Here is an 11,949-nt window from a genome sequence, read left to right on the forward strand (position 1 = left end):
CAACTTTCTCAAAAGGACAATGCTCAAGGGGCCTAGACTGGAGATGATAGACATAGTCACATCAAGGAGGACAAGGAGTCTCTGGAATAGGTGGTTGTAAGTAGATGCCTGACCGCAACCGATGCTATTGGTAAGTGCCGAATGGTACCTGAGAGCCGTTTGAGTTTGTCATTTCTCAGAAAAGACTGCTTGCGAATGGCAGCCCAATCCTGCGTGCAGGGTCAATTCCTTTCAAATGTGATGGGCGATTCCCAGGCTCCTGGCTCTTTCGCAGAGCCGAGGTCACATTCACCGTTCTGGGTCTCTGCATCACATATGGGCAGGGCCCAACTAGATCTGAAAGGGGCTCAAAATATTATGGATGGTTGATTCTTGACCTTCTTTTGTCGTTCCGTCAAGATACACCACAGCTGCTACCATGACAATATACGCGGCTGACACGCCGGAGACCCTCAACCCCTTAATCGTCACGACTTTCTTCGGAGCGGTGGCACTACTGAGCTGCATAGGACGGCTATATGCCCTCAAGAAGAGGAACCAGAGCTTCCGCGAGGAGGAGTACTGTATCGCCACAGCTCTCATCCTGACCTATGTGTCTTTGGGAATACAATGGGCTTGCGTCGTATACGGTGGAACGGGGAGGCACATCGCCGACGTCGACATGCCCGACGTTGTCCTGACCCTTAAGCTCATTCTTCCGTTCGAAGCTCTCTACGGGCTCACACTCATGTTCGTCAAGCTGGCCGTGCTGCGCTTCTACAGCAGGATCTTTGCCCCGAGTGCATGGGTGACCTGGAGTGTGAGGGTCACCGCAGCTGCGGTGGTCATGTGGATGGTGTCGGTTGTCCTTGAGACGTTCCTTCTCTGCCGACCTCTCGCTTTCAACTGGGACACCACCATCGATGGCGTCTGCGGAGACCGAAATGCTGTATTTGTGATTGCCGGAGTCACAAACATGGTGACGGATTTCATGGTCTTACTGCTCCCAGTACCTTGTATTTGGAAGCTACAAATGCCCGTCGGCCAAAAGATCGGGCTCCTCCTTGTCTTCTGCATGGGGATTCTGTGAGTATACAGTCATCATTGCGCTTTCTATGCCCGCATCTAACATAATACAGTATTACTGCAATCTCCATCGTCCGGCTCCAATCGCTCATGGTCATCTCCTTCGAGGATCCCACATGGACACTGCCGATGGGCCTGCTATGGACCGTCCTCGAGCCAGAGCTCGCTATCATCAACGCCAACCTTCCTCTGATGCGTCGGTTCTTCGCCAAAATCATCCCCAAGATGCTCTCCTTCTCTCGATCCAAGAGTACTGTCCAGCGAAGCAAGAAGAATGACTTCGAGAAGCTCAGCGACAACGGCATCCTCTTGCGCACGATAGGGGGCGGCTTCGTGCCGAGGAATAACGTGGTCGTTGGCGCGGAGAACTACAAGGCCAGCGAGGGCTCTAGTACGACTGGCATAATACAAGAGCGGTCTATCCGCGTGGACTACGATAACATCAGTGATGAAGACACTGGCTCGGATCATAATGATCGTCGTGCTCGCGTTAGCGTGGTATAATGCAGAGGATACAAATGAGAGTCTTTGCGACAGCCATGAGAACGTCCCGCTTTGATAGCCGGGCTCTTAAGTGTCACCATCCTCTAAGTAGATTATAATAGACGAGCTTCTACACAGAGTCAATAATGGAATGCAACAACACCCGGCTGGGTCCAGTTTATAAAAGAAGTGACCGTTCTGGGCATCTTCTTAGCTATCTTGTACTTTCATTAGCAATCGCCAAAAAATGAAGGGGCAAAAGGTATGTGCTGGTTTGCCAGACCTGGTGACGCTGTATATTGAGTCTAGATACCCTCCTCCCTTGCTAACTACCCAATCGAAAATTGCCTGCGCCCCTCGTATTGTATTCCAGCGCAAATAGCATGTCGCTCTATCGTCATCTATGGCTCTGGAAATTCTATGAATCAATGAACTACAAGCAAGTAACATTACTTGCCCTCCGTAAACGCAACCATGGTCCTTCAAATATGACATTAACCCCTGACACACCAGCTCAGCGAAGCACACCCTGCTTCCGTGCCAGGTCCAAGATCGCGTTCACTACTCTCCCGACATCAGGCGTCTTAAAGGGCAACCTGTGGTTTCCCTCCCACTGGATCAGTTTCGTGGTGCCCGGCTCGCACCACTCGGACAGCAGCACCTCGTGGAAATCCAGTCCGGGGTCCTGCATGCCATGGACATGGATAGTCGGCACGTGCAGCACCCGCTTCGCCGCAAGGTTGCTGGCATAGTCGAACTTCTCACCCGCGCCCAGCCAGTCGGCCGAGTCCGGGTCGGGCTGGATGAGCGGGCCGCGGCCGGCCATGAGGACGCCGAAGCGGAAGTCGCAGCCGGCGCGGCGCAACCCACCCAGGGCGGCCGGGTTCTCCTGCTGGCGAAGCAGCACGGAGGCGGCCATCTTGGCGCCCTGGCTGAAGCCGAGGACGCCGACCCAGGGCCCCGTGGCGCCGCGGCGGTCGTCGGCGTCCATGGCGTCGGCGATGGCGCGCTCGTCTAGGTCCCACGTCTCCTTGGGCTGCCGCTCGACGGCGTTGGGCTCCGTCGTCAGCACCCAGCGCTTGAAGGGCCCGCACTCGGCGTAGACGGTCAGCACGTCGGGCCCGGCGATCGAGGGCAGCGGTGCCTCGACGTAGACAGTGCGGAAGTGTGGCTTTAGGTGGTAGTCGATGCTGCGGCACTGCATGTGGAAGATGCGCGAGTTGGTACCGCCGCCGTGCAGCATGAGAATGCGCGGCAGGCCGAGCGTGGAAGGGTCCGGGGGAGGCAGGTCTCCTAGTTCCATGATGGGCGCTTGGTGGTTTGTTGTCTGAGGCGCGTCTGTAGGTTTCAGGAGTGATGTGGATGCCAAAAGTCGTATGCCGAGAATGCCACGAGTGCAGTTGTCGGAGTACGGTCCGCGAGTCGAGGTGTCTCGCTGGCCGGGTTGGTTGGCCGGTGGGTGCAAGGGTCTCCGAGATGTGGCAGCCCAGCCTATCGTTGCGCCGACAAGTCTCAGGACGTCTGGATCAAAGAAACGCCGGATTATTTCTCTCTGTAAAACAACGTCAAGAATTTTCAGGCTGACGACGAAACTAGAAGATTATCGAAGAAAATTCGGTCATTTGTGAGACGTGAGATGAGAGTCAGGCAAACGAAGCCGGAGTAGCTTTGACTCCGGGACACACTGCCCGACCACACGCCTAGATTCGGCAAACGAAGCCAGCGCCGGACTTTGGCTGCTGTAAGACTTTAGTGGATCCCGCCAGACTGATCAGATTTCCCGATCTGAGTGGCCATTAACAATGACGGAGCCCGGTGATGTGCATGCGTTTGACGGGGCAGATTCCATCTTGCAATGGCGGCTGAACAATCCTTCCAAGCAAGGTCTTCCTTCGTGGCACTTGTTTGAGCCTAGCAGACATGCTCAGGGAGACCAATACAGCCTGGGCGTGCTCCTGCATTTATCCCCCCTTTGCCGCCTCCATGCTTCGTGAATTCTGAAGCTGAGTCCTATGGTTGCTGCGTAGTGACAGTGGTAATCTCGGAACTCGAGACTGGATCGATGTACGGCTCTGTGAATGTGCCGTGCCGTTGTTGGCTCAGTCAGCCCGACGTGAGACCAGATGAAGCCCAGGCGGTGCTTACACCGGCGAGCACGGGCAATGAGCGAGACTTAGATGCTGTTGTATCATGTAAAATGCCACGAGGGATTCTATCCACGGCACACCATGTTTCCATTTTGTACCAGATGTAGGGGCGTTAGACCCATGAAGTAAGGGCTCACGGTAGTTGCACAATTGTCAAGTAAACAAGTTGATCGACGACGGCCCGACATTCAAGGATCAGGGCTAATGCTAGTTTCGTCTCTTTGGACAGCGACTACGCTTCCTTGCGTCCGTGCACACACGTCAGAGTATTGATGAGACTCGAATCAAGTTGAAATCGCTGCGGCCGTACGCTTCAACGTCTTGAACGCGGCACAGCAGAGGGCAAACTGGCTGAGCGGATGCGGATTCGCGGTGATGGAAGCCCATCCCCAGCCACCCCACGTTGGCCGATAGCCCTGCAGCGATGGACCTAGGATCATGGATTTGGAGCTGGGAGAATGGAGATGGAGCTGGAGCTGGAGCTGCACCAGGAAGCTCCACAAGGTCGCAGCCAAGCAGACTGGCAGATACAGTAAACAGACAGGCGTCTGTAGGGCTGTCACCGTCACATATCCTCGTCACGCTGTCAAAGCAGGTACAGAAGCTTGCGAGGGTGAAGCCTCAAATAGCCGAGCCATTGATGTTTTCTAGAACGACCTGAAAGGTGCAGGGCAGGGGTCTATCCAAGGTTCTAGTCGATGTGTCTCCATGGGTGCAGAGACTCAAAAGCTGCTGGTAAACACATCTGGGCGAACACTAAAATTGGCTCCCAGCCACCAGCCCACAACCCACCCAATCTCTGTGCGATCCTGCCAGCCTGCCCGCCTTTCCCGCCTGCCACCCAGCACCGAGGATCCGGGAAGACACCACAGCAGCTTAGCAGGCGCGAATCCTGGGCCAGCATCCTTGCTGCCGATGGTGCTGCTCATCGATCCTCCCAGTCCTCCTCCCTGGTCCATGGCTGCCGTCGCGTCGCATTGCCAACAAATCTACTGTTAACGCCTTTTCTACCCTGTCTCGTCCGCAACACACGCATCACCCTCGCTACAACCACAGCCTCGCTTCAAGCAGCACCTCACAATGCGGTGACAATTTGATCAAACCCCCTTTCCAGCATGCAAAGAAGTCTAGCAGTCACGGACACAACTCACCTCGCCTCACCTCCAAACGACTGGAACCGAAGAAACAAGCTGCAGCTCCGCGCGCGCCGCCGCCGCCAATCGGGGCCCGTCCACCACCACCTGCGTGCATCGCGGCCCAATTCCACCGCACATAGCTCCTGACGACGAATTGCTCTCGCCCTAGACGTGGCGCTTTGGCACGGACATATTGCTGAAAGACGGCCACCATCCGATCAGATTTGTCGGGTTCACTGCACGCGCGAGCCTGCCAGCACACCTTTGCCGCCTTGCGAGGCGTTGGACGTTGACAGCGCTTGATCAGACCGTCAGGCTGTAGAAGGACAATATACATATACGCAGACGCGATAAGGGGCCATAGTAGGACCCAAGAAGGAGGCAACGGACGACCACACACCAAGAGGCGCACCTCCCACCTTCGTTCCACAACACAAGCGAACGCCGCTCTGCGCGCGAAGACGAGATTATCGATCAGCGAACCAACCTCCAGTTCTTCACGCGCACTCGCACATACACGGCCGTCACTCTAATTAACATACACAATGGCGTCCTCAGTAACAGACTCGTCCGTCGTGTACGAGCGGCGCATCGAGCGCCTCCACAAGTACCACTGGCCCGCCATCCAGCTGAACCTGTGGATGCTGTTCATGCTCGTCGCGTCGTCCGCTATCCTCGGCATCTTCGCGACCTTTGTCCAGATCCAGGGCCAGCTCGGGCTAGGCGTGCCATGGTAAGTTTCCTTGCTTGCTTGCTTGCTTGCTTGCCTCCTTGCCGCACCTCTGTCCCTCGAGGAAGAAGAAAAACAAATCGCTGACCACCCGACAGGTACTTCCCCTACTACATCACCGTCGCGGCGCTGGTGATAGTCTTCATCGTGATCCTGCTGTGGCTCATCTTCCAGCGGCGGCTGCTGCCCTCGATCGTCATGATCGGCGGCTTCATGCTGTTCGTGCTGTGGCTGGTCGGGCTGATCGTGACGAGCGTCCAGCTCTGGGGGCCCTCGGGCAGCGTCTCGTCCAACTGCAACGCCGCCGTCTTCGACCAGAACCCGACGGGGCAGACCCTCGAGACCCTCGCCTGGCTGCAGCAGCGCAGCATCTGCCAGGGCTGGCAGGCCGTCTTCGCCCTCGGGCTTGTGGGGTCCATCTTCCTGCTGTGGATCATGATCATGGCGTACCAGGTCTTTGCGGATAATGCTTAGGCTCTTTTTTTGTTGGTGCGCATGGGATGTTGTTATGTTCTTAATGTGTTTATGCAGATATGGATATGCGGGTTTTGTGTTTTGATTCTTTTTGTCTTTTGTTTACAGATGTCATCTGGGATATAAGTCTGCTTGGTTGTAGGACGGGCCGCAGCACAGAACCGCACGGCATATTGGGAATGGTCTCTGTTTGACGGGTGACACCCGTCAGGGACACATCGATATCGGATGGAAATGGGTTTGCATTATTGGAGTCCGGAGTGGCACGAGGCTGGGCTGCTCAAGGGAGCAGACAGTGACTTCAGCTTCAGATTAAGTCTTACGCTCCACAAATGCATGAATAAATAGCATTATAGTTCACAACACCTCATGTCGACACTGTACAATACGCTGTGTACAAGCTGGTAGTATCACCCACTGATAAGGTACGGATCATACCAAGGTGTGTCACACTATTCTCCATTCGCACGTATAAGATCATACGGAATTTCATTAAAAGTTGTCATTCTTGGCCATGTATCTCATGGCGATTAAAACGTGGTATCGTCAACTCTGTTTAAGAGGTAGAGAGGCCTCCTGTCCTGTCCATTCCTAACGCCAGGTGCCCAAAATAGCACCACCCCATGATTCCCATCCGTCCATGATCTATCCCAAACACAGACATTTCCCGGTCAAGGAAGGAATCTAGTTGGAGATCTTGGGGTCGACCTTCTTGCCGGTGGCCTTCTCGAAGAGGCCGCGAGCACCGTCGGTGATCTTCTCGGCCGTGTTCTTGTCGACGTTGTGGCCTGACTTCTTGGCGCCCATGGCAAAGGCTATTAAGGGAGAGGTCAGCTGGGTATTCTTGTTTCTGGTTGTGAAGAGGGGTTTGGCGGGATGGGAACAAAGAAATGGATCTGGGCCGGATAGAGGAATAGGACTCACCCTTGTCAACGTAGTCGTCCTTCTGACCGGCTGGGGCGCCACCGGCGGCGGGCTGCTGAGAGGTCTTGTTGGTGAAAGCGTCCATGATGACTGGAGATTTTGGTGGAGAGTAGTTGGTAGGAAGTTCTGCGTTGTATAGAAGAGATTGGGTTTGATGATGATGAGGTACGATGAGGGGAAGACAGAGACAAGAAGGGGGATGCCTTTATAGCAGCTGGTCGAGGTGATTGCTAGCTGCTTGAGCTTGATCGCAAACGGAGTAGCGTGAAGTGAAAGCAAGCTGGTGAGGTGAGGTGAGGTCAAGCTTGGAAAGCATATCCAGGCTCGTGGTTGGATGGTGGGGGCGGGGAGGGAAGGAGGCAGGGTCAGGTCGCGCAATTACATCACCAGCCATCACAAGCTTGGAGGCCTGGAACAACAAAGGGCAGGGACGGGTTACATGGAAATAGATACTTGCATGGGTGTATACTTGGACAGTCAGGTCATGTCGCACTCGACTACCTACGCATACACGCAGTTTCGTATCTATATAGGTCTATTTCATCACTGCTTACATGTCTGCGGTTTCTAAAGTTGGTCGTGAGGGAGATCTCCACCGCCAACTTCCCCATCTGGAGGGGTATTCAGGTAGATCAGGCTTGACCCAAAACCACGGACAAGGCAAGATGGGGCCCTATGATGTGATCGTCCAATGTCTCTGGTTCCAGAGGCGGGAGGGAGCATGGGCGGAAATCGAGCTTTCTCCCGGGTCGAGCCTGGGTCGACGGTCGACGGGTCCCTGAATGGTCCCTGAACTTTGTTCCTCAGCTGTGACGTCATACCTGCTCGCGACGAGATACGACGGCACCTATCAACATGAGGAGCATGACCGATGGCCCATGGCTGATGGAACGGTCGATGAGATACCATCAGGTCAGAGCAGGGGAAAACAGGTATGATTGAGTTCATTAGAGAGTGTGCTGGTGCCAATGGTTGCTGAGTGCAGAGGCAATATTGTTCGGGTCATCAGCTGCTTCGTGAACGGGCATCAAATCTACCCACTCAAGTGCGAATCCCCTCACACAACCCAGACTGCCGTTCCATATGGTGAGGAGAGAATCCATAAACGCGCCTTCAAAATAAGTCATGTAGATGAATGAATCCAAAACCCCCCCTTGGCCAGTCCGTCAGTCACACGGCGACTTCATCCTATTCCCCAGCCCCAAAGAACGCCCCTCACAAGTTCAAATTGAGGCCCTTTGTGGGCTGTTTTTCTCCAGACACCATCCGGTTCAATTCCAATTCCGTTCCCAAACCCAGCCCAGCCCAGCCCATAATCCCCCCCAGACCGAGGGTATCTTTTCCCTTGTTTCTTTGCTTTTTTACATGGCCACCGAGAAGGCTTGCGACTCCTCGATAGCGCTCCGGATTTGATCTGATATGGACAGTTAGTAACGTAGACTCTACCCACCAGGCCGCCAGGCCAGACTCACCTCTCATCCCGCCCAAAGCCTCAAAAGCAGTCGCATAATTAGACAGCGTGGCGTAGATGCTGCTCAGGCCCTGCTGCAGCCTGACCAGCAGGCTATTGACCGCCAGCGGCCGCGGCCCGCCGCCGCCGTTACCGCTGGCATCTACGACGATGCCGCCGGCCGCGACGGCCGCCAGGTTCAGCGGGCCGTTGTTGTGACCATTGTTGGTGTTGGGCACCGCGCCGCCGCCCGCCCCGCCCGCGATGCTCGCCACCTCGGCGCTGTACGGGTACATGCTCTTGGTCTTCTGGTGCACCATCAGCAGCGCGTACGCGCACTGCATCGCACAGCACGCGAACGACGGCATCGTCCGCGGGCACACCGTCGCGCTCGTCGGCGACAGGTAGCACGGCGCTCCTGCCGCCCCTCCTCCTTGTTGGTGCTGCTGCTGCTGCTGCGTGTGGTGCGCCACGCCCGTCGGGTTCGGGAACGGCAGCTCGTCGAAGCTGTGCGCGATGTTCAGCGCCGACTTGAGGCAGATCTTGGCGCTCTGGTGGCTGCTGAACGGGAAGCTCGTCAGCTGCTGCTGCTGCGCCGTCATGGCCCCGTGCTGCTGCGCCTGGCCGAACGGCGCCGCGGGCCCGGACGCGGGGAAGCTCGTCTGCTGCAGGGCCCCCGCGCCGTCCGACGACGGCGACCGGATCGACGACGCCGTGCCGCTCGCCGGCGTGGTGGAGATGCTGGTGAAGGGGTTGGCGAACGAGCTGCAGCTGCACGTGGGCCAGCGGCGCGGCTCGTCGCCCGCCGGGCCGGGGTTGTCGGCGTCGCGCAGCGACTTGAGGTCGCAGTGCTTGCGCGAGAAGACGGGGATGTCGAAGAAGGCGCAGTACCGGTGCAGCTTGATGCGCGCGCTGTTGAGCTTGATGCTGGCCATGCACCGCAGCGACCGCGCCACCACCGCCTCTCCCGGCCCCACTGGCGACGCCGTCGTCGACGTCAGCGGCCACGTCTCGCTCTTCGCCAGCAGCGGCTCTAGCAGCGCCTCGAGCTCCTTCATCCGCTCGTAGATGGGGTTCATGTCGGCGTTGTCGCGCACCGCTTTGTTCAGCTCGATCACGAACTGCGTCGCTGCTAAGATGGCCCGCTGGGCTTGAATGTACACGGCGAATGCCTAGGTGGAAGTTGTCAGTTGTGACTTCTTTTAATGAGATTCGTGTTAGTGAGTTCGTGGGTTTGTTCTCGTACCTCTGGATCTGCGGCGAACGTCGGGAACTTGGCCGTGTAGCTCGGTGAGAAGGAAGCGAAACTCGGCTTCTGGATGACGTTAGAAGTCTTAAAGATGAATTAGCAATACACTCTGGCACAAGAATTCCTTACCGTATTGCTTACAATTGCGCCTTGCGCGACACACACAAACTAGAGTAAAAACAAGTTAGAAATTTAGAGAAAGGTGTTAGCCGGGAAGTGGAAGACCCTACTGTCATCCACCAAACCCTCCTCCTCGCCTCAGTAAACTCATCCTCGATACTACACGAGTGAAGCGACATGTCCATGCCAGCCATGAGCGCCTGGCCGGCCCGGTTCTGCATCTTCTTGATGTTCCCGCGCTGCGCGTACTCGTATACGCTCAGGACATCCAGCGCGATGATGCACTCGAGCTCAACGGGCACGCGCGCGTGGAAGGGCCGGCGGAACGCGTGATTGTGCTCCTCGCTCAGTGGGCGCGACGGATCTGTGGCGCTGTCCGGGATCTCCTCGTCGCTCTCCATCGTCTCGAAGGCCGTCTGCGCGAAGTACTGCGCGTACTTGCGCCGAAAGAGCTGCGAGTCGCGCGAGCCGTGGTTCACATCCTCCGGGCACGGAATCAGCGCCAGGATGGCCGAGATGGCCAGGCTGATGGGCGAGGTCGGCTCGAAGCCCTCCTCGAAGACGTCGATCTGGTTCTGCAAGCGTGGAATGGGGCGGTCCACCGGGATGTGATCTGGGGGAGGGAGAATGGGGAGGAACGGATGTATGAAGACATAATATGCGTCAAGTCTGTCGCGAGAAGTCAGTAAGAACCAAGAAGAAAAAGTCGAGGTATGAGTCCCAGGCCCATGGGGGATTTACATGGCAGCATCACTCTGATATGACCGGACCATGGGCACCACATGCGAAGGTGTGCCTGTGCCAGAAACATCCGAGCTGAATCCACTTCCGAGAACAGGGCCGGTGCTGTTCATGAACAAACTGTCAAAAATGAGGTCGCTGTCTTGGACCCAGTCCTCGAGGTGCTTGAGCCCAGCACCAGGGTCGATATAATTTTGGATCGATATGGCTGGGCATGCCACAGTCAGCGCACACTCAGGTGGACTATTACCAGTGACGGAAGGCCACTCCGACTCACGGTCACGGGGCACGTCGGCGGGCTCTTGAGAGAGCAACGCAAAGACATCGTCGGGCAGCTGCTTGGGCTCATCACTGCGGCCGGTCCGGGGCTTCTTGCGGCATCGAGGGCCACCCCGGCGACTAGGAGTATATACACAGTCCCGACTTCTACTCTGGCACTGCAAGGGGCATTCAGATGAGTCTGCATCACGATCGGAGCTCCGGGTTCAAGAAGGGAGGGGCGCATACAGTTGCACACGGCCTTCCGCCGTCACAACGAGTCCGAGCAGCCCGGCTGCAGTTCATGGTCAGCCAGCGAACGTCTAACGGGGTCAGGAGCATTCAACAGCAGTCAGGAACAAGGGGCAGAGCAGTCCGACCCGACCAATGCGGCCAGGCCAGACCCGCTCCGGAGCCATGATAGAGGCCCTGAGAGGATGAGACGTGCATGAGGGGGACTCAATCGCCGGGCGGGAGAAGGAGGTGTGGGCGGGTTCGCGTCCGGGGAAAGCGGGCGCGAAAGATGGCGTGACGTACCAAGCCAGACAGGCCGATTTGACCGGGGGCGCGGCGAACTTCTTCTTGGTCACGCCACTCGGCGCAGCGGCGGATGGGGCGGCGACGGATGCAGCGTGCTCCGCCATGACGGGATTTGTTGGGTCCTTGGTGTCCATCAGGCGACGGTGACTGTCGTGGACAGACTTTGGGTGGACCGAGATCATTCGTTCGGCGTATGCTCGTGGAGTCAAGAAAAGCAGACGCCGGCAGATAGGGGATGGGATATGGTGGGAGGTGGTGGGATATGATGGGATATGGTGGGATAGGACAGGACAGGTTAGGTCAAGGGCCAGGCAGGCCAGGACGGGATGGATCCAGGTCGAGGAGACGATCGGCCGGGGGAGACGTGGGCGGCGATAAGGACTAATCGCCCACTTCCAATCCTCACAGGTCGGGGGCCAGTTCAGATGTGGTCGGGAACTGCAGTCAGAGGCCAGAGACCACACCGCACAGCTCCTCTGATGGTCGGCCGGCTTCTGGTCTGGACTGGACAGCTCGCAGGTTTGGAGCTTGAGTCGCAATTTTGGCGAGCCAAGGCAGGGATTGGGTCGAGGTCAGAACCCAGGGACGCGGCGAAAAGTATCGGCAGGTCGGCTCATCGAAGGGACCGCGCG

At 56.9% G+C, this 11,949-nt stretch overlaps 5 protein-coding genes across 5 annotated transcripts; 2 read left to right on the forward strand and 3 right to left on the reverse strand.

The window, feature by feature from the left end:
• Positions 1 to 418: 418 nt before the first annotated feature.
• On the forward strand, positions 419 to 1,569 carry J7T55_003953 (uncharacterized protein; the record flags this gene model as incomplete). Its single annotated transcript, XM_053143311.1, has 2 exons — positions 419 to 1,065; positions 1,119 to 1,569. The coding sequence occupies 2 exons, from the start codon at positions 419 to 421 to the stop codon at positions 1,567 to 1,569; spliced, it is 1,098 nt and encodes a 365-aa protein (XP_052994194.1).
• A 493-nt stretch (positions 1,570 to 2,062) lies between these two features.
• J7T55_003954 (citrinin biosynthesis oxidoreductase) lies at positions 2,063 to 2,851 on the reverse strand (the record flags this gene model as incomplete). The annotated part of the gene is made up of 1 exon (XM_053143312.1): positions 2,063 to 2,851. One exon carries the CDS (start codon positions 2,849 to 2,851, stop codon positions 2,063 to 2,065), a length of 789 nt encoding a protein of 262 aa, XP_052994195.1.
• Positions 2,852 to 5,376: 2,525 nt separating this feature from the next.
• Positions 5,377 to 6,035, forward strand: J7T55_003955 (uncharacterized protein; the record flags this gene model as incomplete). Its single annotated transcript, XM_053143313.1, has 2 exons — positions 5,377 to 5,564; positions 5,660 to 6,035. The coding sequence occupies 2 exons, from the start codon at positions 5,377 to 5,379 to the stop codon at positions 6,033 to 6,035; spliced, it is 564 nt and encodes a 187-aa protein (XP_052994196.1).
• A 684-nt stretch (positions 6,036 to 6,719) lies between these two features.
• J7T55_003956 (uncharacterized protein) lies at positions 6,720 to 7,044 on the reverse strand (the record flags this gene model as incomplete). Its single annotated transcript, XM_053143315.1, has 2 exons — positions 6,720 to 6,850; positions 6,960 to 7,044. 2 exons carry the CDS (start codon positions 7,042 to 7,044, stop codon positions 6,720 to 6,722), a joined length of 216 nt encoding a protein of 71 aa, XP_052994197.1.
• A 1,276-nt stretch (positions 7,045 to 8,320) lies between these two features.
• J7T55_003957 (uncharacterized protein) lies at positions 8,321 to 11,499 on the reverse strand (the record flags this gene model as incomplete). The annotated part of the gene is made up of 8 exons (XM_053143316.1): positions 8,321 to 8,373; positions 8,432 to 9,581; positions 9,656 to 9,742; positions 9,800 to 9,826; positions 9,889 to 10,447; positions 10,520 to 10,727; positions 10,797 to 10,918; positions 11,315 to 11,499. 8 exons carry the CDS (start codon positions 11,497 to 11,499, stop codon positions 8,321 to 8,323), a joined length of 2,391 nt encoding a protein of 796 aa, XP_052994198.1.
• Positions 11,500 to 11,949: the final 450 nt, after the last annotated feature.

Source organism: Diaporthe amygdali (assembly GCF_026229845.1).
Source record: "Diaporthe amygdali strain CAA958 chromosome Unknown NODE_13_length_1014660_cov_65_381101, whole genome shotgun sequence".
NCBI lineage: Eukaryota > Fungi > Ascomycota > Sordariomycetes > Diaporthales > Diaporthaceae > Diaporthe > Diaporthe amygdali.